This window comes from Mesoplodon mirus (assembly GCF_964341445.2).
Source record: "Mesoplodon mirus genome assembly, chromosome: 4".
Taxonomy (NCBI): Eukaryota; Metazoa; Chordata; class Mammalia; order Artiodactyla; family Ziphiidae; genus Mesoplodon; species Mesoplodon mirus.
The window spans coordinates 6,734,959-6,762,942 of NC_138979.1; the positions used below are offsets into that span (position 1 = coordinate 6,734,959).

The 27,984-nt window shown below is 40.0% G+C and overlaps 1 protein-coding gene across 6 annotated transcripts in view; it reads left to right on the plus strand.

Annotated features, from left to right (window-relative positions):
* Positions 1–27,984, plus strand: part of ITGA8 (integrin subunit alpha 8) — a 185,979-nt gene that overhangs the window by 29,215 nt on the left and 128,780 nt on the right. For all 6 annotated transcript variants that reach the window (XM_082617052.1, XM_082617055.1, XM_082617053.1 and 3 more), the window contains exons 5-11: positions 6,859–6,920; positions 8,877–8,922; positions 11,700–11,825; positions 12,783–12,827; positions 15,712–15,755; positions 17,212–17,268; positions 20,784–20,836. In XM_082617052.1, coding sequence (XP_082473178.1) covers positions 6,859–6,920; positions 8,877–8,922; positions 11,700–11,825; positions 12,783–12,827; positions 15,712–15,755; positions 17,212–17,268; positions 20,784–20,836 — 433 coding nt within the window. The remainder of the gene's footprint in view (positions 1–6,858; positions 6,921–8,876; positions 8,923–11,699; positions 11,826–12,782; positions 12,828–15,711; positions 15,756–17,211; positions 17,269–20,783; positions 20,837–27,984) is intronic.

Here is a 27,984-nt window from a genome sequence, read left to right on the forward strand (position 1 = left end):
CAGAATTCTGCTGATCGTCTTCCATGTTTTAGAAATTTTCTGTTTTCAGATATTCTGTAGTCAAATTGATTGGTTCTTTATTTTAGGCCTTAAACTCTCCGTCTCTACTCAAAATTCACACTGCATTTGAAAAATGCTAACTGTCCGCTTGTTAATTGTAGGAATGGTGTTAATTAGCATGATTTGACCCAAGGGCACAGTGGATATGAGTTCTCCACCTAGCCTGTGTTCTCACTGCCTGTTGCTTTCTTTGGCAGCTATGTACTCAGGTTGTCTGCATGATATACTTTTCTTCTTAAGGTGTTTCATCCCGTTTTTCAAAAAGATTCTGTACATTTGGAGTCCATGCCTCGTCTGGTAGTTCTAGAAAGCTTCTGATGCAGTATCCTTTAAAGCAAGCCTGTGAGTGCCATCTCTGGGACACCGCCGTTCAGTCACTGATCTACCCGAGTCCTTTTGTGGATTCGTCCAGTTTTCTGTGTGTCATGTAGATCACTAGGATTTGTCAGCAAGAAATCAAGAGATCTTGGGCTTCCCTGGTGGCGCAGTGGTTGAGAGTCCGCCTGCCGATGCGGGGGACATGGGTTCGTGGCCCTGTGCGGGAAGATCCCACATGCCGCGGAGCGGTTGGGCCCGTGAGCCGTGGCCGCTGAGCCTGCGCGTCTGGAGCCTGTGCTCCGCAACGGGAGAGGCCACAACAGTGAGAGGCCCGCGTGTCGCAAAAAAAAAAAAAAAAGAGATCTGCGTTCTTATTCTTGATGATTCACAAGACCACGTTAGGGAAAGAAATGGCATTGGAGAGAACATTCTAGTGACTGATTTTTAAAAACTCAACCCAAATTAGATTCCCAAAACTATAAGTAAAATTTCCCCATTCCATGTGAATATTTTTAAATTTCTAAATTAATTGAGGCCAGATAATGAGCAACTATCAGAAATCAAACAATGAAGGTAGAGAATGGATGGGTGATATTAGAGGGTTCGTAAAGAGGCCTCTAAGCTTTAGAGACCTAAAGGGCTGGGAGTGAAACAGCTAACTCTGAGGATTTGTGTGAGGATTCTGGCAAGGAGAAGATTATGATGTTCTGTTTTAAAATACTGAAATAAATCAGCCACTCCCTCACACCTTAACGAATGTCAGCTGAATGAATAATCCATCAACTCAGAATTTTATTTTAAATGGCTTTTTCTTTTCTGTTCAGTCTAAATTTTTATTTTATTTTATTTTATTTATTTATTTTTGGCTGCTTTGGGTCTTCGTTGCTGCCCGCGGGCTTTCTCTAGTTGCGGCAAGCGGGGGCTACTCTTCGTTGTGGTGTACAGGCTTTTTTCATTGCGGTGGCTTCTCTTGTTCCAGAGCATGGGCTCTAGGCATGTGGGGGGGCTTCAGTAGTTGCCTCACGTGGGCTCAGGAGTTGCGGTGCATGGGTTTCAGTAGCTGTGGCTCACAGGCTCTAGAGCGCAGGCTCAGTAGTTGTGGTGCACGGGCTTAGTTGCTCTGCGGCATGTGGGATCTTCCCAGACCAGGGATCGAACCCGCGTCCCCTGCACTGGCAGGTGGATTCTTAACCACTGCACCACCAGGGAAGTCCCTTAAATGGCTTTAAAAGAGGTGTTCCTGGACTTTTCCTGGGGGTACAGTGGTTAAAAATCCACCTGCCAGCGCAGGGGACAGGGGTTTGAGCCCTGATCTGGGAAGATCCCACATGCTGTGGAGCAACTAAGCCCGTGCGCCACAACTACTGAGCCTGTGTTCTAGAGCCCACAAGCCACAACTACTGAGCCTGCATGCCGCAACTACTGAAGCCTGCGCACCTAGAGCCCGTGCTCTGCAACAAGAGAAGCCACCAAAATGAGAAGCCCGTGCACCGCAACGAAGAGTAGCCCCCACCTGCCACAACTACAGAAAGCCCGTGCGCAACAACAAAGACCCAACGCAGCCAAAAAAATAATGATAAATAAATAAACTTATATAAATAAATAAATAAAGAGGTGTTCCTTATAGATAATAAGACTCAGTTATGCATTCATTCAACGCGTGTTTTTTGAACACACTGAGCACTAATTATTCTATGTTTAGGGAATAAAGCACAAGACAAGAAAAAGCAAACCCATGTATTCAAAAAACATATTCTATGGCGGGAGAGAGACAACATATGCTTAAATATATAAGTTCAGATCCAGCAATTCCACTTCTGGGTATTTATCTAAAAGAACTGAAATCGCTATCTTGAAAAGATATCTGCACCCCCATGTTCATTGCAGCACAATTTACAATAACCAAGTCATGGAAAAACCAAAGGATCCATCAATGGATAAGTGGATAAAGGAAATATGGAATAGATAGAGATATGGATATATACACAATGGAGTATTATTCAGCCATAAAAAAGAATGAAGTCTTGCCATTTATGACAACATGGATGGATCTTGAGGGTATTATGCTAAATGGAGTAAGTCAGATAAAAAAATACTCTGTGTGATCTCACTTATATGCAAAATCTTAAAAAAAAAACCACACAAACTCACAGAAAAAGAGTACAGATTGGTGGTTGCCAGTGGTAGGGCGTGTAGGTGTGGGTTAAACAGGTGAAGGTGGTCAAAACATACAAGCTTCCAGTTATAAGGTAAATCCTGGGGATGTAATGTACAGCATGGTGACTGTAGTTAGCAATACAATATTGTATAGTTGAACGTTGCTGTGAGAGTAGATCTTAAGAGTTTTAAAAAGATTGTAATGGGGCTTCCCTGGTGGCACAGTGGGTAAGAATCCACCTGCCAATGCAGGAGACACGGGTTCGAGCCCTGGTCCGGGAAGATCCCACATGCCGCGGAGCAACAAAGCCCATGTGCCACAACTACTGAGCCTGCGCCCTAGAGCCCGCGAGCCACAACTACTGAGCCCGCGTGCCACAACTACTGAGCCTGCGCTCTAGAGCCCGTGAGCCACAACTAGTGAAGCCCACTCGCCTAGAGCCTGTGCTCTGCAACAAGAGAAGCCACTGTAATGAGAAGCCCACGCACTGCAACAAAGAGTAGCCCCCGCTCACCGCAACTAGACAAAGCCCGCACATAGCAATGAAGACCCAACACAGCCAAAAGAAAAAAAGATTGTAACGATGTGTGGTGACAGATGTTAACTACATTTATTGTAGTAATTATTTCACAGTATATACATAAATCAAATTGTGTTGTACACCTCGACTAATATGTCAATTACATCTCAACAAAATTTGTTTAAATAATAAATAAGTTTCTAATATAATGTCAGGTAGTGAAAAGTACTACAAAGAAAAATATAGCAAGGCAAAAGAGTAGGGAGCGACATACCTGGGTGGGGAGAGGAGCTGTTTCAGACAGGACGATGGGAAGGGCCTCTCTTAGCAGTTATCGGAGCAGGGATGCAGGAGCTTTCCAAGCATGGCATCAACCATTAAGAGGGATATTTTGTGTCGTGTTCCACTCAAGGTGTCATGCCGCTGGGTTCTGTAAGAGGTCCTTATTATTATGCTAAAGATGAAAGTCAGGGAATTCCCTGGCAGTCCAGTGGTTAGGGCTCTGCGCTTCCACTGCAGGGGGCACGGGTTCGATCCCTGGTTGGGGAACTAAGATCCCGCAAGCCGTGTATCATGGCAAAAAAAAAAAAAGTCAGGTAGAGCAATAAATAAATCCTGAATTTATTCATAAAATTTATGGTAGAGCTGAGATTCAAAACTGAACTTGTTTCATCAATTTTTACACCTATCCATATCACATTTCTCACGATTTGCTAGAGATACCTCCCCACAGCAGTAAACTACTGTAGCTGAAATGAGAAGCCCGTCCTTCACACGCCTCTTACCTTGATGATATATCCTCTTCCAGCTAACATCAAGGATGATTGTTTAGAAACCATGTCACGGCTTCTTGTTCTGCCTTTTTATCTGACTGCCCATGTGATGGGAGAGCTCAGATTAAAATATAGCATAAGCCGGGCTTCCCTGGTGGCGCAGTGGTTGAGAGTCCGCCTGCCAATGCAGGACACACGGGTTCGAGCCCTGGTCTGGGAAGATCCCACATGCCACGAAGCAGCTGGCCCCATGAGCCACAATTACTGAGCCTGCGCGTCTGGAGCCTGTGCTCCGCAACAAGAGAGGCCGCGATAGTGAGAGGCCCGCGCACCGCGATGAGGAGTGGCCCCCACTTGCCACAACTAGAGAAAGCCCTCCCACAGAAACGAAGACCCAACACAGCCATAAAAAAAAAAATTCAGCATAAACCATCTAGACTTGTGGATAAGAGCTGCAGGTTGAGTTTGAACGATTATCTACAAATTTAAAGTACAGTATGCTCTCATTTTGAGTTACACGGGTATATTATGTTGCCAATTTATTTAGCGTTTACTTTCCTAAATAAAAGAATAGCTTGACACAGGGAAAGGGGAAGTTTATGTCGAGTTGCAGAATAGCCAAACAAATGGCCAGGAATTCTGTTCAGTCTAGTACACAACTCCAGTGTCACATCATCCTGGTCTCTCTCTTACTGGAAGTACTTCCTTCTCAAATGCACCCAAGGAGCCGGCTTCCTGTGTTCCCTAAGGAGTTCACAGTTCATAAACACAAAGCCACCTTGTTCATGAGCGTATGGTCAATATCACAGAACAGGGATATTACTTTCAAAAGAGAATTTCAAGAAGCCTCTCATGTTCATGTCACACCGCAAAGCCCCTTCACTGACACTTTGAGCAATTTGGGTGGTAGTCTGCTCATTCATATTAATGACATGCCTGTAGCTCTTACGGTCATTCATAATTTAGACGGCAATGGTTTACACACACCTTTCCATTCTCCTTGGGAAGCCAACACATGATAGCGTGATTCCCTGGATTCCTGAGTTTATTCTATAGGGCATAACTGTAAAGTTCACGGATGCTCTGAAGTTCTAGGAAGAAAAATTCCTTCAACTCTCATAAACTATAATTGTAAGAGAAAAACTTACTTTGCAAAGGAAATAACCTCCCATTTCTATTATAATCACCACTTCAACATTTGAAGTTGGTTGCTTTCTTGATGAATTTTATGAAAAATTACTGTTTTCTCTTAATTTTTTCAGTTTCCTGTTTTGCAGCAAAATGATTTCAAAGAATGGTCCTGTTTCTTCCTTTCTGAATAATTTACAATATTGAAGAAGTCAGAGTTGATTTTCAAAAGAATTTATAAAAAAGGATTTATAAAAAATTAAAAATACATTTCTTAAATACAGTCAACACATCTATGTTCACATAATCATATATCTTGTGTTCATATATATTTCTGGTTGCATACAACTACTTACAGGCATGAACTTCTAGAAAAATGGTACCTGGACATTTGAGATTTTAAGGAACTTTGTAGCATTCATAATTATAAACCACAAAATATAGTTATAAAATAAAATATATTGTAATGTACTGTGCACTAAACATTTGTTAAGAGCGTAGATCTCATGTTAAGTGTTTTCACCACAAAAAAAACAAGCAAATTTGACTGAGGGTGGGGAACACAAGAAATCTTTTGGAGGTGATGAATATGTTTATTCCCATGATCGTGGTGGTGGTATCATGGTATAAGGCATATGTCTAGACTCATCAAAACGTACACAGTAAGATGTGCATTTTTTTGGTATATTAAGTATACCTCAGTAAAGCTGTAAAAAAAACTTAGCTTAAAAAAAACACACACAAAGCATTGACATTTGAATTAAAAACAGATCATCAAAAAATACAGTATATGAAGTAGAAAAGTATTTTAAAATATAAAGGGAACATCTGGAGAGAATGGCTGATGACAGTGCTAAAATTAGCTAAGTACTAACCAAAGCAAAGAAAAAACAGAAGGCATTCTAGGAAAAGCTGGAAAGGCCTGACCCATTTCAAAAAGCTTCTGGAACAGGCACATGTCCAGCCTATAAATTTTTCCTGGGATGATGTGCATTTCCTTTCCTGCCCTCTTATTTTAGTTTCCATTCAGGAATATCCTTGATAAGAAAGGAGTAATTATTTGCATGTTTGCATCTAACTGTATAATGACTGAGATTCCCTCTACTGAACTATATTTTGGTTTTAATTGAAGCACTTTAGAAGTGATACTCTTTTAAAGTACAAGTGACAAGTAGTACATTCCTCATCCTAATGTCCCAGGATCCTAATATCCTGGGAATCCACAGGTTGACCTGCCTATGGTTTAAAAAACTGTATTATAAAAAAGTCCTATTGGACATTCAGCTAGTGAATTACATTGCAGAGAGTATAAAATAAGCCATTGCTAGAGAGTTTTCTCTTTTGTGAACACTAGAGTCCCTGTGAGATGCAATGTGATCAGAAATGCCATGTCCAAATTTACGTAATGATAATAGAAGAATTTGAAGTTAATTTCCTATGAGAGATCAGGAAACTGAAACTCTTATCGGTGACCCCAGCAGAAAGTGTCCACCCAGGTGACTAAATTTAGCTCTCTCTTTCTCAAGGCATTACTTTACTCAGAACACGTGGGCACCACAGAAACACATTATTGCCACTTGGGGAACTTGGAACATAGTTGGGAGATGGAGGTTTTATTTCTTCAAATAAACATGAGTTATAAAACCCAGTATCATAAGTCCAAAGAACGTTATTCCTATTGCTCTTACTGTAGAATCACAGTGCCATTTGGGACAAGAAAACAGACTGCAATGTATTTAAGAAATTACTTGGAATAAATTTTAAAAATAAATATAGAACACATATTGATCATTTTAAATTTAGAAGTCTAGAGATAAAACAACAGTGTATCCTGAACTGGTTATTAAAATATATCTTGGGGATAATGACATTATAACATTTGTATCTTTTGATCATTCCAGGCAATGCTGATCCTGAAGGTCAGGGTTACTGCCAAGCAGGATTTAGTCTGGACTTTTATAAGGTAAATTCTTTTGACCTTATAGCTTCTAAAATTTATTTTATCTGTTTGATTTTTTTTTACCCCCTGCCTCTCATTCCCACTTCCACCCCCCAATAACCACCATCAACAAAAGAACCTTTAGGTATACACCTGGCCTGTTTTGGCAACTTCTTTAAATTTTTTTGTTTGCTCTTTATTTTTAATAAAGTAATCTATACATACGGCAATTTATTAAATAGTAAAGAAATCAGGAAGAACCTAGGGGCAAGATGGGAATAAAGATGCATACCTCCTAGAGAATGGACTTGAGGATATGGGGAGGGGGAAGGGTAAGCTGTGACAAAGTGAGAGAGTGGCATGGATATATATACACTACCAAACGTAAAATAGATAACTAGTGGGAAGCAGCCGCATAGCACAGGGAGATCAGCTCGGGGCTTTGTGACCACCTAGAGGGGTGGGATAGGGAGGGTGGGAGGGAGGGAGATGCAAGAGGGAAGAGATATGGGGACATATGTATATGTATAACTGATTCACTTTGTTATAAAGCAGGAACTAACACACCATTGTAAAGCAATTATACTCCAATAAAGATGTTAAGATAAATAAAATAAAATGCAAAGACACATGGAATAATGGTTAAAACAGTAAAACCTGCTTGCTACACAGAGAAGAGAATTGTTTGAGGAACTGGATTTGAAAGACATTCTGTAATGCATTTAGAGAACTGTTTAAAAATCTATGTAGGAAAATGTTTAAAAGATTGCTATGTACAAGCTACTTTGACAAGAGTGCTATACCAAGGAATGGATGATATAAACATTCTTTAATGCATTTAGAGAAGTGTTTAATGCCCTTTGATAATCTCCTCTGCTTGCTTCCTTTGCTTGTTATGTATTAAAAATGGTTATATGAGGGGAAAAAAAAAAAGAAATACACAGGCCGAAAAGCAACAGTCTTGCTTCGTTTTTTGTTTCTTCCTTTTGTGCGGTACGCGGGCCTCTCACTGCTGTGGCCTCTCCCGTTGCGGAGCACAGGCTCCGGACGCGCAGGCTCAGCGGCCATGGCTCACGGGCCTAGCCGCTCCGCGGCATGTAGGATCTTCCCGGACCGGGGCACGAACCCGTGTCCCCTGCATCGCCAGGCGGACTCTCAACCACTGCGCCACCAGGGAAGCCCCTTGCTTCGTTTTAAAATAAAAATCTCAAAAACTCAGTAAAGAAATGTGCTTCTAAAAAGATCACAAGAATCTATGTTTTTATCTCTTAGGTGTAATTGACTGATTAGATTTCACATTAGTGTCAATGTTAATTTCACGTATCCTTTCACAAATTAAAAACAGATATTTAATAAGAATGTGGGCGGCAAAGCTTCCATGGTTTTGCAAATACTGTAAATTTCATCAGTGTCTGAAATTTTACTCTTTTTCTCCCCCCCCCCCACCCCCCCCACTAAGAGTTACAGATGCAGGATAATGAAGGTGGGGCTGTAAGTAGAAAGGAAAGTTTTTATTTTCTAGTCTGGAGTTGTCACTCCCTCTCCTGGGAAGGGGTGGGTTTGCAGATGTACAGAAAAAAAACAGGCATTACTGTGGCCTTGAAATAAACAGAAACCAAATTTTCTTTTTATTGCTAAGGCTCGAAAGACCATGTCTACTAAATTGCACAGCATAGAAGATGTAGATATTTTGCCTACCTGAGGCAGGGCCAAAAAACTGAATTTATATATTCTCAGGGGAGGGAATTTTACTTACCTAATTGAATCTAATTAAAATTATTTGATATGATAACACACTAAATAATTGAAAGCAATAAAAGGAAAGAAAATGACCTGCATGACTCAGATATAAGGGCCTCTTTTAAAAATTACTTTTTATGTATAACTGTTAGAGCAATGCTTATGAACAATGATTTCTCACCCTTAAAAAAAAGAAACTGTTTTTCTTTTCCAATTGTTGTTACCGTTTCTGTTTTGTAGAATGGAGACCTTATAGTTGGAGGCCCTGGCAGTTTTTATTGGCAAGGTAGGTCCTGTTAGCAGAGAAGAAATGCCCACGGGTTGTTTCCAACAGGGAGATGAAACAGAAGTAACATCAAGTGTTGACTTTTTATTATGTTAATTTTATCTACATATTGGTAGTTCCTCCAATGAAGGAAGCATCATTTCAGTTTGTACTTTGTGGTATAAATGATATTTTAAAATACTGTTGCAGCTTAATTCCTTCATTCATCAAATGCTTACTGAGACCATGCCAGGCTTTGTGCTAGATGCTGAGGGTACAATAATGAGTAACCCGCAGAGGTTAGCATCTGGGGAAAGATGCAGGCATTAATCGAATACTCACACAAGTACGTAAGAAACTCCAGGCATGATACTCACTAGGAAGGTATGTCAAGACGGGGCCATGAAAGCATAGGAGGCTTCTCCAGGGTGGCCCCATGCATGTATGTTTTGTCCTCTGAACACTGGCTGACGAGACAAAATACAACCTGTGCTCTGCTTAGGGAGCCCTGAACCCAGGTGCATGACGGCGTCTGCCCAGGGGGGATGACTTCCTCTAATTCTTACAAAGGTGTTACATAAGCCGGCATCAACCTTAAGGTCAACGAATTTGGAAGCAGCAACCCTGAACTGAGTAGGAGGTAACCAGGTGAAGAGAGGAAGGGTTGTGTGAAAATGTTCTAGGGCATAAAGGAGCCCGGCGAGCTGAGAATGGAGGGAAATCAGGGGACTAGAGTTAAGAGCTGCTGAGTGGGATGGAGGGGTCCCACCCTCCCTGCAGGGCTTGCAGCCCCAGGTAAGCAGTTTTGTCTTTATCTCCAAAACAATGAGAAATCCCCAGTGGATGGTTGGAGTTTAAATGGATTGCCTGAGGTAGAATAAGAATGTGTGGTTTGTTCTGAGAATAATGGGAAACCACTGGAGAATCTGAAGCATGGGATGCTATGATCGGATGTGTGTTACACAAAGATCACGCTGGCTGCAATGTGGAAAATCGATAGGGAGTTGGCCAAAGTGCAGTATCAGCAAACGAGTTATAAGGTTAGAAGCTAGTTATAAGTCTATAAGGTAAACCAGCTGTAAGGTTCAGATGAAGATGTTTGCTTCTTAGAGTGGTCATAGTACAGACCGAGAAAGGGGTGGAATTTGAGAGATACTTCGGAGGCAGAATAAACAGCTTAGATGATGGTTTGGTTGTATGTGGGTGAATAGGGAGCATGACAAGGATATGTTTCTGACTTTTGTAACTGAATGGCTTTAGGTGGGTCCCAGTCCCTGAAATGGAGAAAGCGGGAAGAGAACGGGTTTGGAGTGGATTGGGGAAGGAAGATGATGAGTTTACTTTTGGTTATGTTGAGTATGAACATGTTTGAGATGTCCAAGACTTTTCACATAAGTATTTAGATGTATGGCCTTAAACTCAGAGAGGATAAGGATATCTAGGCTAAAATAAAAACTAGCATAGTGATGATAACCAAATCCGTGGATGTGAATGGGATGCCTAAAGAGAGATTACAGAGAATACAGACTTAATTTTGGCTGTAAAGTTTAGAATAAGGATAGAAAAGAATATGAGAGAGATGAATAGTTGAGTGAAGTTTTTTGGGTTTTGGTTTTTTTAATGGAGGAGACCTGATCATGTTTAAAAGGCCAATGGGAAAGATACAGGCGAGATGGATTTATGATAAAATTTTACATGAAATTACTGTTAAGCTTAATTCATACATATACAACTATGAACATCAAATAATTAACCTTTCAGTCTTTAAACATTATTTTGCAAACTGGAAAACAATATATTTTATGCAGAGGATAGGTATAAAGTAAAAGTGATGTGTTTAAAAAGATTTTGTTCTAATGCACTTCATTAATTTCACATAATTCTTTCCTTACGTTGAACAAAAATGTCTGATATAGATGAAATGCTGACAATTAGCCATTTCAAGGGGATAGAGAGCATCTGTCTGAGATAGATAATTTTAAATTTTACTCAGTCAGTCTTAAGATTATAATATTTATAGAAGCAACTAAAGGAAATAAGCAAAGGCAGTGTGTCTGTGGGAGCAGGGAAGGGGATATTTAGCTTTAACCCAGAGAAAACTGGCAAATTCTACAGACGTTGTTCAGAAACTCATGTGTAAATACGATTGTCTTAATATAAGAACAGTCATTTCAGGCAAGGTCACTTGGAGATATTTACAGCCTGATTTAACAGTTTTATTCTTTTGGAACTTCAGACAGAAAGACTGTAGGAATGCAGGAATTCCCAAGGAATAGTTTGGCTTTAAAATTAATATTAGATTTTAGTCTCTTGAAAGCATTCCTCCAGTTTTCTCCCAAAGAGCGTGAGATCACACTTTTCCCTTAGATTTCCATAATAAATATAGGAATGCATAAAAGTTGTAGTGGAACATTGCTGGCCATCTTTTGGATTCATGTCTATCCTGTTATGGAGTATAATCTATAAAAATACTGAATCACTATGCTCTGTGCCTGAAACTAACATAATATTATAAACCAACTATACCTTAATTTAAACAACAGAAAAAAATAAATGTTGTATGAAAACAATTACATAGTTCATCTTTGGTTCTTCTATCAGAATGGAAAGCTCTAACCAGCTGTCAGCAAATTTAGCCTGCAGTTCTAGTGCCCGGCAGGAAAATTCACTGTCGAAAATGCAGGCAACCTCATGACCATTTTCAAGGGCGTGTGTGTTGTTCAGACACCCTGTGTCTGTGCGGAGAGGGCCTGCCTCTCATGTTCATTCAGTTAATCTATTCATTTGTTTGAACACAGGTCAGGTGATCACTGCCAGTATTGCAGATATCATTGCAAACTACTCATTCAAGGATATCCTGAGAAAATTGGCTGGAGAAAAGCAGACAGAAGTGGCTCCTGCATCCTACGATGACAGTTACCTTGGTGAGATGCAATGCTCAAGACATCTGCGGTTTCTCAAAAGACAAAAGCATGTTAAATGTGGAAGCAAATTTTATCCCTCACTTATAATATTTGGCACCTTTTGCAAATTTTCTTCTCTTACTAGCTTCGAGTGGACCCTTAACTTTCTTTTCTTTTGATTCAGCCATTATATGTAGTCTCCATAGTTTGATAGCTGTTTTATAGGCTCCGTGACAATCTCTCGCAAATAAAATATTTTACCAGTCGTAGATACTATGTATTAGTGAAGATGCCCAGTAGTACCCGGGCAACATGATGATGACCCTTTCCAGTTTCTAAAAAGAGCAAGAGACTTTCCAGTTGCTAGAATGTTCTCAAAATTTATTATGTGCAAACCACACAATGCCATTTCATCACTATTGTTTGCCACCTTTGGTATCGTATTGGCATTTTGATTCTTTGATGAACTTTTAAAAATTGTAGTTATCTTTTATCACCTCATCTCACTTTAGAGCCAAGTGAAGTTTGTGGGAAATCATCATTAAAGGTATTAGGAAGTAGGCCTTGTTGGTGATCAGAAATTGCAAAACCTGAGCACAAGAGATACCTTTCAGAGTAATTATGTCTGATTATGATGAGTCAGCAACTCTTAAAATGCAGCAACCACCAATCACACGTCAAGGTGGGCAATGAAGCATTCTTACTCCTAAAAGGGACCTCAGAATCCGAAGGTATTGCCAGGCTCAGAAGTAGATCTATTATGCTTCCAAGATTTAGTATAAATTCTGGTTTGATTAATTTTTCTCTTTATAGAACCCTAAACTTTTATGTAAATGCATGTAAACTTTTATGTAAATCCCAGAAATTGTTGGGATTTCTGCACAAAGTACTACTATGGTAGTGCCTTCATATTTCTAGATATAGATCATTTGTAAAGCCTTCAAACGTGTGATTCGCTTGTTTCTTGCTTTAAAACAGGATATTCAGTTGCTGCTGGGGAATTTACTGGGGACTCTCAGCAAGGTGAGAAACATTGTTGAAATGAAGCCCTCTACTGGATTGGCTAAAACATGCGTTCAGGTTTATCCATGCGATGTTAGAGAGAACTTGAACGAACTTTTTGGCCAGCCCAATATAAAACACGGGGAAAAGTGCAGTGAACTAAAAAGCTCTTTTAGGACTGTGATTTTTAAACAATTCTGAAACTTTTAATCAGCACTACATTTAATAACTCCTTTGTGTTATAGCCATAGGGGGCTGCAGGCTCCAAAGTTACTAGTGTGATGGCTGATTTTTTATTTTTTAAACCAAATTCTGAATGTTTGTGGGAAATGAGAAGCCGTGGTTGCCAGGTATCTCACTTGGTATAATCCCCTTAGTCTTTCCTGTTTGGCAAGCCTGATCCCGAAATCAGTCAGCTCTGTCTGACTGTGGTCTGTTTTTAGGTGCCCCTAGTAAACATCTATACCTGTGTCCAGGAAGCTGGAATGCGGTGTAAGGTCTAGAATCTACTCAACACTCAACATCTCTGTTTGAATGGCTCTTCCAAACTTAATAAGCTTATACCTGAACTCCTGATCTTTCCACTTAAACATGCTCTACCCTCCATCAGCTCCATCTCAGTAAATGGCACTGCCATCCTCCGAGCTGCTCAAGCAAAAAACCTTGCAAGTCAGCCTTGGACTGTGCTCTTTCTCTCACACCCCATCCATCTCTAATCCATGAGCAAATCCTGCTAACTAAACTCAAAAGACAGCCAGGATCTGCCTACTTCTCACCTCCTCCACAGCCTCCACTCTGATCCAAGCCCCCATCAGCACTGTGGCAGTAACCTCCTAACTGATCCTCTTTGCTTTCATCTTGGCCCGCCTGTGGTCTTCCCTAGATCCAGCAGCCAACGTGGTCCTTGAGGAACAGAAGTCACGTGGTGTAACTTCTTTGCTCCCGGTGATTGCCCAACTCATTCTGTCTAAAATCCAAGTCTTCACAATGACCTAAAAGACTCTTGTTCATGAGGCCCCTATTTACTCTGACCTCAGCTCCCAGTCCTTTACCCCTGACTCCTTCTATCCACTCCAGCCACCCTGCCCTCCCTGCTGTTCTTTGAATATTCCAGACACACTTCTACCTCAGGACCTTTGCACATGCTATTCCTTTTGACTAGAACATACTTCTCCCAGATCTCCATAATATGTACTCCTTCACTTTCTTCAGTCTTTGGTAACATGTCCTCTTCTTGCCAAGACCTTCCCTGACCACCCCAATAAATCATAATTCCTTCTGCCTCCCAATTCCAGCACTCCCAGTACCATTTTACTGCTTAGTTTTTCTGCGCTATACTCATCCCCTTCTAACATGACATTTGACTCTACTTTTCAAACTGACTGCCCCTTCCAGCTCAAGTATAAGTTCCATGAGAGCAGGGAATTCTGTCTTTGCTCCGTGCTGTATCCTATGTTTGCAGTTAACATTTATATGTTGATTGAATGAGTAAATTTACTACAGAAAAGTCCAACATCTAGGCCCAAATGGATCTTCTCTGATTATTAACGCTCCAACAGCATGAGCACCCAACTCTGCTAGAGTTTATTACATCAGATAGAATTAATGCTAGAATTTGTGCTCTACCTTTCGGACCAGGTTTGGGGGAAGGGAAATTTGAATGGAAGGGGACCCTTTTCCAGGCCCCCTTTCTTTAAATTAAAGTGTTGACCACAATTAATCAAAAGATAGTTTAGATTTATAGAAATGAGAGCTGGGGGGCTTCCCTGGTGGCGCAGTGGTTGAGAGTCCGCCTGCCAATGCAGGGGACACGGGTTCGTGCCCCGGTCCGGGAAGATCCCACATGCCGCAGAGCAGCTGGGTCGGTGAGCCATGGCCGCTGAGCCTGCACTCTGCAAAGGGAGGGGCCACAACAGTGAGAGGCCCACGTACCGCAAAAAAAAAAAAAAAAAAAAAGAAATGAGAGCTGGAAAGATCTTTGATAATCAAGCAGTTCCAAGTCCCATCTATTGTAGGTGACTGGAAATAATCAGTTTCAGTGATTGATCCCGGGTTTATGGCAGACCCAAGGACTGAAACCACTATTTCCTGAATCTAGAGCCATATCATTGTGCAATGGAATATGCTCCCCGCTTTTCACCAGAGTTGCTTTTTCTACCTCTATTATTTTTTTTTTTTTTTTTTTTTTTTTTTTTTTGCTGTACGCGGGCCTCTCACTGTTGTGGCCTCTCCCGTTGCGGAGCACAGGCTCCGGACGCACAGGCTCAGCGGCCATGGCTCACGGGCCCAGCCACTCCGCGGCATATGGGATCCTCCCAGACCGGGGCACGAACCCGTATCCCCTGCATCGGCAGGCGGACTCTCAACCACTGCGCCACCAGGGAGGCCCTACCTCTATTATTGAAGCTTCCCTTCCTCACGTACCCTTGGCTGCCAGGTCGTCCTATAATTCTGTTCCAGGGGGCAAGACTCAATCATTTATGGTATGTGGCTTTTCCTTAGGTAACTGAAATTGTTTGAACACATTAGTGGGACAGGAGCTGTTACTTTGTACACTAGTACAAAAGACTAGTACGAAAGACAGTGAAAACTGGAGAAATCAGAGTACGAGGTTTAACTGACAAATCACACACAGATCTGAGAAGCCAGGCTTATGTTCTGGAGGCAGAAACACATGGAGAATGTGATGGAGACAGGTAAATCTCAAAGTACGACTTTGGGTCTTCTGTTTTCTTTCGTCTGTAGCAGAAGCAAAAGCCAGTGCGAAACTGTCGCTTCAAACCTCCATCTCTCTACAGGATCCATGACAGTTACTCATTTAAGAGGCACCCTCTTTAGCTGATTTGTTGTATAGCTTTACAGTGTACTATGCCACTCACCTTGTGAATGACTATTTCCATCACAGAATTGGTTGCTGGGGTTCCCAGAGGAGCACAGAATTTTGGATGCGTGAGTACTAAGAAGGCGTTACACACTACATTCTCTACATACGCAAAGAAACATTTTGCTGCATAGTTTTCAAATCTTTTAAACTGCCCTTTAATAGTGAGCACTACTGATCCACGCTTGTTTGCTTACGAAAAGGGAGGTTAGAGTCTTTTCTGATCTGGGTGTAGGATCAATTCCATAGTCTGTGGGACCCAGTGTAAAGTGAAAATGCCTAGCCCCTTGTTCAAAATTGTTAAGAATTTCAGGACAGTGACAGCTGGGCTATCCAAAGGGTGGGTAGGGCTCGCCTGCATGTGGGACCCTTTGTGACTGACTGCACGGGTCACGTGCCCATGAAGCTAGCCTAGCCCTATGCATGTGCATAATCTGGGAATAGTTGCAGAGGATCCCATTGTTGATGTGATCAGCATTTTAATATGTCCCATACGGTGGACATAATAAGGTCAATTGTTATTTCACTAGTGTATTAGTTTGCAAGGGCTGTCATAACACATGACCCCAAACTGGTGGCTTATAACAACATAAATTTATCCTGTCACAGTTCAAGAGGCCAGAAGGCTGAAATCAAGGTGTGATCGGCACAGTCACATCCCTCCCAGGCATGGAGGGGTGGATTCTTCCTGCCTCTTCCAACTTCAGGTGGCCCTGCCTTTCCTTGGCATGTGGGAGCTTCACCTGTATCTCTGCCCCAGTCTCCATATGGCCTTCTTCCATCTGTGTCTATGTGTGTCCTCTCCTCCTCTTATAAGGACACCAGTCATTGGACATAGGGCCCACCCTAAATCCAGGATGATTTCATTTCAAGATCCCTAACTTATTTTATCTACAGAGACCCTATTTCCAAATAAGGTCACCTTCTGAAGTTCGGGATAGACATTAGTTTTGAAGGGATACTATTTAAACCCATTACAACTAGTTACCATAAAAATAGGAAAGGAAAATAAATCGACCTTATGAAAAGAAAAACTTATATTTTAAATAATGTTTAAGTCTGGCAAACTTATAATATCTATAGATTTTAGGTTGTCTGGATAGAATTTAAAAGGAATGTTTTTGCTACATGGATAATACTTTAAATTTTCATTTTTTTGCAGAGAACCATAATCATCAATTTCTCATAAGAGCATACGCACAGAAATGAAACTTAGATTAAATTTTTGATTAGAGCAATTAACTGACTATCAGATTAGGTGCTCTCAGCGTTCTTGAATTCAGATTTCTCTACACCAGATTAGTAAGCATGCATTTTGTCTGAAAGGATCCCAGATTTAACCATAAACAAAAAGCTCAGTTGGATTTTTTAAAGATCGTTCCTTTGGGCTTATTTCTTTTTACATATAGAGCTAACCATTTATGACTCCTCACAAAAATTGTAAAATGATTTAAGTTAAACTTTTAAAAAAGTGCTCCAATTCTATGCCAAATGGTGTAACCTATCTAATTTCTATGATTTCAGGTTTCAATCATTAACTCTACAGATATGACCTTTATTCAGAATTTCACTGGTGAACAGGTGAAGAGATTTTAGAATCAAATAATGAATGTCACTCTGCACTAGCAGTATATTGTAATATGTTATTTATTCATTCATAAAATAAATATTTGCCGAGCACCTACTACGTGCTGGAAACTCTTCTGAGCACTGGGAGTATAACCAAGTATCACACAGACAAGATCCCAGCTCTCACGCAGCAGTACGGGGGAGGCTGATGGAGGGTGACAATTAACAAACAAGTAAATGCCCGTGATGATTTCAGAAAATGATAAGTGATGTAAAGGCAGAATATGCTCCCTAAAAGCCCAAAAGCCACTAACTGCTGAAATCCGAGAGCAATCCTGTTATGTTGCGGTCCTTATGTAGTGTGCGCAGTGATGAGTTCTGAGTACCCGCCTTCCCCCCGAGAAGACACAGGCTTCTTGTAGGTTTCACATGTTGGTCAGTCAGTGGGTCTGGGCTCTGCCTTCCTGTCCTCACAGTGACTGGAACCCTCCCCAATCCCAACATTATATGGAAGATAAGCTCTCTGGTTCTGGTCCCTTCCCCCCCGGGGGTAGGTATGGCCCCGTACCCACTGTCACTGGCTGGGGTCTTATCATCAATGGGTCAGTTGCCTGCAAACAGGCTGCTGGCATCCTCCTGACATAACACGGCCCGAGGTCACACTTCATTCACTACACTGGGTTTCCTGGGTTTTTGACCTGTTGAAATCTGTCACATTTCTTTAAAGGATGAATGTGATACTCCCGTCTAAGGGAGCCAATCGTGAGTTGAATTCATTTCTCTGGTCAACCAGTTTCCTTTCCTAACCACCAACCCAGGGTAAGGAGCTTCTAGCAAGCCTCACACTTGACTCCAGCCAAGTTACATCTTGGCCCACGGGATCCCAGGAGGATCCAGGTTTAAGATCCTGAAATGCTCAACTCTTAGCTACACACAGAAATTTGGAATCATATATTTGTCAAGCAAATAGAGTTTTTTAAAGAACACAGAGCATTTTTGACATTTCCTCCCCCAAACTGGGGCTTTAGTCTATCCGTTACTGTGCAATTTTCAACAAAGCATTTAAAAATGTCCCTCATGGTACTCCTGTGGTAAATATAGAGATACAAGGCTGTGATGATAGTGAAGTTGGGTGGATTTATAAATTTTGAACCATGATTCCCAAGTGGTGACAATTAATGGTTTAATGGAAATCTGGCAAGACTTCTCCTTTGTCTTTTCATTTCACATTTTTATCATTAAAAGCTCTTTAAACATTGCTAAATTTGGCCATTCTGTAACTTCTCATCTTCAATACCACCTAGTTCTGCAATCTTGAACCTCAGAACTTAATACATAAGTGATGAAATTCCTCTGAGTGAAGACCACACAATGCCACCCAGGAATAAGGATTTTACCATATGTGTTTGGAATAGAGAAACGAGGTGGGAGAATTGAGTTATTGCATGATGCAGTTAAATGAGGCATTCATTTCCTCTGCAAAGAGTATTTTGCACCTGGCACCCATGTCTTAGTCCATGGACTACTATAATAAAAATACCATAGACTGGGTGGCTAAAGCAACAAACATTTATTTCTCACAGTTCTGGAATCTAAGATCAAGGGGTAGGCAGATTTGGTATCTGCTGAGAGCCTGCCTCCTGTTCACAGCCGTCTTCTCGCTGTGTCCTCACCTGGTGGAAGGAGGGCTAGAGAGCCCTCTGGGGTCTCTTCTCTAAAGGCACTAATCCCATTCATGCAGGCTCAACCCTTCGTGACCTAATCACCTCCTGAAGGCCCCACTTCCTAATACCATTATATAAGGAGTTAGGTTTCAATATTTGAATTTGGAGGAGGGGAGGCATAAACAATCAGTCTATAGCAACTGTATATGTTTGGAATAGACAAAAAAGGTGGGAGAATTGAATAACTGTGTTACACTTGGTAACTCATCTATTTTTTTCCTCTGCAAAGAGTATCTAGCACCTGGCACCTACTCTGAGCTAAACACTGGTCAGACAGGGCAGAGAGAAGAATGAACAACACAGATGGAACTCTCTGCCTTCTGTGGAGCACACTTTCCAGGGGACTGTAGGCTGATTAAATTTGTAGGTGATAGGAAGTTAAATTGGCTAAATCAGGGGTCCCCAACCCCTGGGCCATTGACTGGTACTGGTCTGTGGCCTGTTAGGAACCAGGCTGCAGAGCAGGAGGTGAGCAGTGGGTGAACGAGCGAAGCTTCATCTGTATTTGCAGCCGCTCCCCATCGCTCGCATTACTGCCTGAGCTCCGCCTCCTGTCAGATCAGCGGTGGCATTAGATGCTCATAGGAGCATGAACCCTACTGTGAACCGCGCATGCGAGGGATCTAGGTTGCGCGCTCCTTACGAGAATCTAATGCCTGATGGTCTGAGGTGGAGCTGAGGCAGTGATGCTAGCGCTGGGGAGCGGCTGCAAATACAGATCATCATCAGCAGAGAGGCCTGACTGCAGAGAGACCACGATAAATCAATCGTTTGCAGACTCATATCAAAACCCTATCAGTGAGTGGCAAATGAGAACAAGCTCAGGGCTCCCACTGATTCTGCATTATGGTGAGTTGTATAATTATTTCATTATATATTGCAATGTAATAATAACAGAAATAAAGTGCACAATAAATGTAATGTGCTTGAACCATCCCGAAACAACTCCCCCCCCCAACCTGGTCGGTGGAAAAACTGTCTTCCACGAGACCAGTCCCTGGTGCCAAAAATGTTGGGGACCACTGAGCTAAAGCACTGGCTGGCAGAATATGGAACCGAAAAATCTTGGCAAGCTAAAACTATTGGCCAAATCTGAAGAGATTATAAACCTTGAAAACATAGGTTGAAAACAAAAATATAAGAGCTAGAATGTAGAGAGATTAGGCACACTGGTTCACTCAGAAAAGACTTAGAAACCTTAGCAGACGATAAACTCAATATGAATTGATACAGAGACGTGGTTTACCCTCAAATTAAAACCTTTTTATGCTTCAGTGATATAAAGAGTCCAAAGCAGAGGGTGTCCATCCTACTTATCTTCTCCTGTCCGTGCACTCAGGGGGTATCATCTTTTCTTTGGTATCCCATGTTGTATCTCTAAGAAAGATGGGAAGCCAGCTGAAAACACTTCCATAGGAGATTTCATATGGAAATGGAATTAGGTTTATTCTGTGACATTCAAGATTGCAGAACTAGGTAGGAGCATTAAGGACCAGATGTTACACTTACAGCAGGACCAATTTTAGCAAAAAGTGTTCTAATAGTTGTATCTACAAATTGAATGGGCTTATTGCTGAACACCTCCAGAGGATGTCCGAGCAGATGTCATGGGTGTTGGGAGGAACGTTATGCATTAGGTCAGGGGTTAAACTCAATGACTCGAAGACTGTCCATGTCCAAGGGTCTATGAATTTAAATGCAAAAATGGCCTGCAATGTGGCTAATCATTCAGGGAAAATTGAGAATACTATAAAAATGACTTTTTGAGCACAAAATATATCATCTTATGGTTTTCCTTTGCAGATGGCATCTTACTTTGGATATACAATTGCAGTATCAGATGTTAACAATGATGGGTAAGTTTATAAGAACTTCCTCACTCACTAGATATTATATTCGTCCTTAAATATGTTATATTTTTTCCTTTATGAAATACATCCTTCTGTACTTCCTCAACAAGATCGAGGCTCTCTTATTTTAACTTTTTTTTTCAGTCCAGGGCAAAAGGATACATCTACTAAAAAATTCTCTATCATCCTTTTTTATGTCTTTATCACATCTGCCACTTCTAAGAAAGGACTACTTTACTTAGTTTTATCTTTGATTTTATGAATTAGATAGTCCTTGGCCATTTGACTTCCATAGCCATTGAAGAATTTGCTAATCTGCCTTCACCCTTTAGCACATGATATTCATAAAACATTTGCACATAAATATTTTTTCTCCTGACAGTGCTTTAACCAACATACTAGTGACCCCCCTGCAGAAGATGAAATAATAATATTTTTTTTCCAGTTTATGGCAGTAAATTATAGTTGAGCTTGGATCAAACAGCATGATAAATTATGGTTGTGTTTATTACTTCAAAGAAAATTGTGATTAAGCAACTCTCTGATCCACGAAAAGCACCTAACTGACAGATAAGACAAATGATTAAATAAGAAAACCAATAAATTGAGATGAACTGATTATTCATTCAATAAATATTGCTGGAGCACCTACCATATGCCAGGCATTGTTCTTGGGTGCCCAGAATGTAGCAGTGATTAAGTAAGAATAGGTCTCTGCTTTCATGGAGCTCACATCTTGGTAAGAAGCAAATATCTGAAAAATCTGAACTATGTTCCCTTATCTGGGCTACGTCATGGATAGACATTAGCTATGACCTCTACATAGCTAGAAATGAACTTTATTTATTATGCGGTACCATATGATTGGAGATAAATTTGGTAACTTTTGTACCTTTTGGAAAATATCTTATTATTCGTTCATTACACCTATATTTCTTGAGCATCTTCTACACACTAGCACTGTCCTAGGTGCTGGGATGCAGCAGAGAACAAAACCAAAACCTGCACCCTCATAAAGGTTATACTGTAGTTGGGGTGGGAGCTACAGACGAGAAATAAATAAGTCAAATAAAGAGTATGTTAGATGGTGATGAGCGCTATGCAGGAAAAAAACAAAAACAGAAGGCCGGAAGCAATCAAGGTGTCCTTTAGTAGGTAAATGTGTAAGTATTCTGTGGCCCATCCAGACAATGGAATATTATTCAGTGCTAAAAAGAAATGAGCTATCAAGCCATGGGAAGACATGGAAGAACCTTAAATGCTATTACTAAGTGAAAGAAGCCAGTATGAAGAAGCTTCATACTATATGAGTCCACTAGATGACATTCTGGAAAAGACAAAACTATGGAGACAGTAAAAAGATCAGTGGTTGCCAGGTGTTAACAGTGAAAAGAGGGATGAACTAGGTGGAGCACAGAGGCTTTGTAGGGCAGTGAAAGTATTCTGTAGGATACTGCAATGGTGGATTCATGTCATTATACATCTTTCTAAACCCACAGAATGTACACCAGCAAGAGTGAACCCTAATGTAATCTGTGGACTTTGGGTGATGATGATATGCCCATGTAGGTTCATCAGTTGTAACAAATGTACCACCTGGTGCAGGATGTTCACAGTCAGGGAGGCCTTGCTTGTGGCAGGGGGTATACAGGAACTGTCTGTACTTTCTGTGCAATTTTGCTTTGAACCTAAAACTGCTCTAAAAAATAAAGTCTATTAATGAAACTTAAAAAAAAAAAACAGAACGGGGATAGAAAAAAATTGGGAGGGATGCAATTTTTATTCAGGTAAACAGGGAAGGCCTGGGTGTTAGGTTAGGTGAGGGAGCAAAACACAATAGTATATGGGGAAGAGTGTCCAAACTCCCAGCGGAGCGGGGAGCTGCTGGCATAGTCAAGGAATATCAAAGAGGCTTGGAGAGAAAGTCTGTGAGCCGCTTTACACAGCACCACACGGACTCTGCCATGGATAGAATGAGTCTGTTTCCAAGAAGGACACATCATCTTGAAGACCCCTGGAGGAGTCGAAGCAAGGGACTGGCCTGCACCCACTTTGGTTTTAGCAGCCATGCTCTGTTCATTGGGTCTCCATGGAGTGAGGCTTTCTGGGAGCCCACTGCCATAAGCCAGGCGAGGCAGGACAGTGGCTTGGACCAGAGCAGTGGCAGGAAGAGTAGAACTGGTTGCACTCTGGGTCTACTTTGAAGAACGCAAATCTCATCCTGGATAAGAGCTGTGAACGAAATCTTATCCTGGATAAGATCTTATCCTGAAGATAACTGAAAATGAAGTTGCTTTAATCTTCAGCTGTCTGACTTGTGGAAAGGAAGTAACAATTAGGACCACCATTCAAAATGAGCAACCTGGATGGACTGTATCTGTTATCAGAGCCTTTTAGTCATTTAGAAAGAAAATGGTGGAGGAAGAACCTGAGGTTCAAAACATGGCGTACTGTCCAGATATAGGAAGCCCATTCTTTAGTGAAAACAAAAAATCTGACAGTGGCCCTTGGGATAAGTGTAGACACATTTCCCTCAACAGATAACAACACCAACACGCATGAGGGCTTCTCTCCTGGGAGCCAGGCAGCATTTTTTAGGGCACAGATCACCCAGCGTGTTTCCTTCTGTAGTTCACTCCCTTTTCAATCCTTTCAGCTTTCCCCCCAGTGTCACAATATGCCCTGCAGGGCACCATGTCCTTCCTGAAAACACATTCATTCTAGTCTAAAGAAAAGTTTTGTGACAACATTTATAGGACATTTTTTTTTTTTGCCACATTAAGAAAAAAAAAAGAAAACTTGTGAAAAAAGAACCTCATTGGTCTCAAACAGGAATTTTCCAGTGATAATTTGTTCTTTCTTGATGTTCTTAAAAATTGCTATGCACATCATGTCTTTTTATTAGGTAGTATACTCTGAATTCTTTAGACTGCATTGAAAAATACATCTATTATCTTAATATTGTCATTCTTAAAGAAAAAAGTACCTATAGATTCTCAGTCTGTATATTGTTTGCTGTTCTAATTACTTAGATGCAACGTACATTCATGTTCCTATAATCAATGAGCGTGCTCTGGAAGCCATTGAGAACACTGCATCCCAAATAAAGATAGAGAACTCACGTAAAGTCTGAGATTACAATAATGCATATATAACTTGCCATCATTTTTGCAGCACCTGTTTTTCTAGAACAATCACTTGATATTGTTGGCTTTCAGACAGACAAAAATAGGGAAAACATGGCATCTTGTGTTTCTAGGTTTATACTTGATCCCAGGACGGGGGCCTGAGAACCACTAATTACTGTGACAGCCCGTGTCCTCACCTCCTGGGGTGGATACTCATCCCCAGGGAAGGTACAAAACAAGCCATCAGGGCAGAGACATAAACCTGTAATCCCTCAGAAATCTTAGCAGAATGAGAAAAAAAAGGCAGTAAATCATGCAGGTGTCAGTGACTTTTCCTAATCTCCTGTGATGGCTCCATGTCAGGACACGTGTGGCCTTGTTTTGAGAAAGAGTGCTTTTGTCATTCTCAGTTTCTGACAAGATTTCTAGCAGGGACCCCTAAGGCTAGAATGGGATTTGCAGCAAACACAAATCTCTATTTCAAATAAAGTTTTCCTGGATATAAACCTCAGTTGGTTAGCAGTTTCAAATGCAGAAATCTTGATTCTCCATTGAAACAATTGTAGAACTTAACATGCTATTAAGCAATCACATTTTATCTTTATCATGAATGATTAGCAGACAGTGTTTTTATTTATCTCAAACTACCTTTATGTGTAATAAGTCTAATAGCACAGGACAATCTGTACTACAATCCAATGAAACTACCTAAAATTCACAGGACAATCTGTACTACAAGCCAATGAAACTACCTAAAATTCACCAATGAGGAAACTGAGACACAGAAGTTAAGTGAATTGCCCAAGAGCACACACTAAGTAGGGCAAGGTCTTGATTAGTTCACAGAACTTTTGCTGACTTACCTTATAAATTTTTTGTTCACTTATATACAGAGAACTCTTTACTAAGCTCTATAAAATACCTAGTAGGAAAGCATATGTATAATTTCAGTCTTCAAGGGTTTAAAATCTGTAAGAATTAAGAATTTTTAATCTAGTAAGTGAGTACAATGACTGACATGCCTCTCACTTACTTTTTAAAAATTGGGAAACAGATAAATTAGTATACTTGTCACTGAAGAAATCCAATAATAACCTGTAAAATATTTTTAAAATAAAAAACTGTGTATATTTAAGGTGGACAACATGTTTTGATATACATATACATAGTGAGGTGATCACTGCATTCAATCTAATTAACATCTCCATCTATGTGATTCATCTGTATCCATCCAACTGGGTGGTCCATCCATCACATAGCTACCGTGCGTGTGTGGGGGTGTGTCTGTACAGTAAGAGCACCTAAGATCTACCCTTTTAGCAAATTTCCAGTATACAATATAGTATTATTAACTATAGCCACTGTGCTGTACACTGGATCTCTAGAACTTATACATCCTACATAGCTGCAACTTTGTACTTTTTGACTAATATCTCCCCATTTCCCCAATCTCTCCACCCGTGGTAAGCGACTCTCTACTTGTGTGAATTTCACTTTATAGATTCCACATATATATGCACATATAGACCTATCTATATTCATATTCTTGTAAAAACATACAGATATTGTCTATAACATGTATACAGATATACATGTACATACACATATAGAACACACATAGATTTCAATGACCTTAAATAAGGGTTGGGGTAGAAGAATAGCATATACATGTGTTTCAGTTTTTACTCTGTTTTGCTCGTTGATAAGAATCTGTTTATTAAGTGTGCATTTCATTAATTTCCATTATTCTTATAAACAAGCTCATACTTCCACTTTATAAAAATATAAAACCATACTTTCAGTTATTTTCACCCGAAGGACTTTAAGATTGTCTTTGATGATGCTAAAAACAACTAACTGATAAAAAATTCAGTTATGAATGGTTTTCAGCATCATGGCATATAAGAAAAATCAGTTTGTTTGATTATATTAAAAGCAGCCATACTAGGCTGCTGCATTTGACCAAGTCATTAGTTTAACACATAAATAATTTTAGAGAGTCTATAACTCCAATTTTTTTTAAATTCACAAAGCCCTTTCTAGCTTTCCCAGCATTTATCAGTGATTAAGGAATTACAAATGAGCATTAATCAGCAGAGCTTCATAATAGAATTGAGATTTAATTCCCTTTCTTTACCCAATTTCTAATTTTCCAATAGTCTTTTTTTTTTTTAATAGCCTGAATCTTTCAAGTCTTGGACCTGAGTGGATGTTGTACAGTGACTCAGAATAGGATTAAGAACATCACTCATCTAGTTGATCATTCATGGTTCAGAAGTTAGGACTCACATTTTGTGGAACTGAACCAGACTTCCCTTTCTCCATCCGAGAGATAACTAAGTACTACTGTACGTGAGACTACCTAGTGAAGTTGCTTTCACAGTGTATGTCATCCTCTCTATCCACCGTGCAACAAAAGCGAAGTCCCTGCAAATGCTCCAAAACCCACCATCAGGGAAAAAAAAAAAAAAGACAGTGTCGTTAAGTAATGTGACCAAATAAATAAACTGGTGGGGATTTCCCCAATATATTTTATTTTTTAAAATCTCCAGGTGTTACGAGTGGACTGCAAAAGTTTAGACCAAACAGTTAACGTGCATGCTGGTTGGTGGTTGATCTTGTCAAGCCTGTGACTATTTTGTAAAATATAAACAAGCTGGTGAAATTAACTTCAGTTATCTTAAGATAGCCAGAACTACAAAATCTTCCCGTGTAAACTCTGTTAGGAATTTCTGGACAAATTTAACAGCAAAGGGAAATAGTATTTTCCTCTTGAACCTAAACAAGCAAATCTGTTTTTTTAATTTTCTTATGGCTTTTTGAAACAAAATATTCATACTATTTCAGAAATTCACAGAATTACAGTTTAATCCATTGGATTGTTTTAGCCTCTGCAGGGCCAAAAGGAACTAAATTTAGAGAGAGTCTTAGCAGTTAGTTAACTTGAGAGCATTTTAGAGAAAATTTATTTGAAAGGAAGCAGCTTTGAGTAACTGTGTTTTGGTGCTAGATTTACTCCAAGTGGGTTCTCTCATAGAAGAGAAATCATTATGATTCAATTAAGTAGAAAATCTAGAAAATTAAAACATAAAGAAATTGCAAATTAAATTGATTTCTATAACATAAATGATAAGCTATATTTGTTCTCACCTATCATAAAACAATTATATTGATTAGATATCAATTCTAGTATACAGCCTCCTAACGTGCATTCTCTTAATAACTACATTCTGCAAATCAGTCACAGGCATTAGCATGCACTACGGACTATTGTGAAAAAAGAAGAAACAGAGAAGTTTGTATGTTAAATCAACATATTAAACACCATTTGGCTGTAGAAAACTTGAATTCAGATTCTTCATAATGAATATTCTCACTGATAGGTTCCCTCATCCCCCCTCTCTGTTTATCACTATATTTATGCTTTGCTCTTCAGGGAAATATTTATAATGTTTTGTCTCAAAGAACATGTGAAAGAATGAGAACCTGCACCTTGCATTGTATTATTAGAGTGGACATAATACTTTTTTAGACATAAAAAAGGGACACAAATAAAACCGGTGTGAATGCTACATAGAGATGTAAAGAAAACTGTGCTCAAATATTGGACATTTCAGATAAGATGAAATTTAGTGTGTATATCCTACTTCTATAAAATGCCTTTACATAATAACTTAGATCTCATCCAAACTACCAACATGACACAAACAGAAAAGATGGTTTTTAGTGAAAACCTCATCATAAATATTGCTTCATCATTATTCTTTCTTGAGATTACATGTATATGTATAAAATAGGATATACTTTATATATATTATATATTCTTAGAATGGCACCCAGTCTGTTACACAACTACTTTTTCGGAAGCTCAGTAAAGAACGTCTTTACTAATAAATATTTTCAAAACTTTAAATTTGAATTGGGTATATTCTAAACAAGGATATGACAAGTAAATTTTGAAAAAACCTAATAGCATGCATGGCCTACCGCAGTGGTCTTTCAATGAGTTTTTGGCCCTGTGGGATC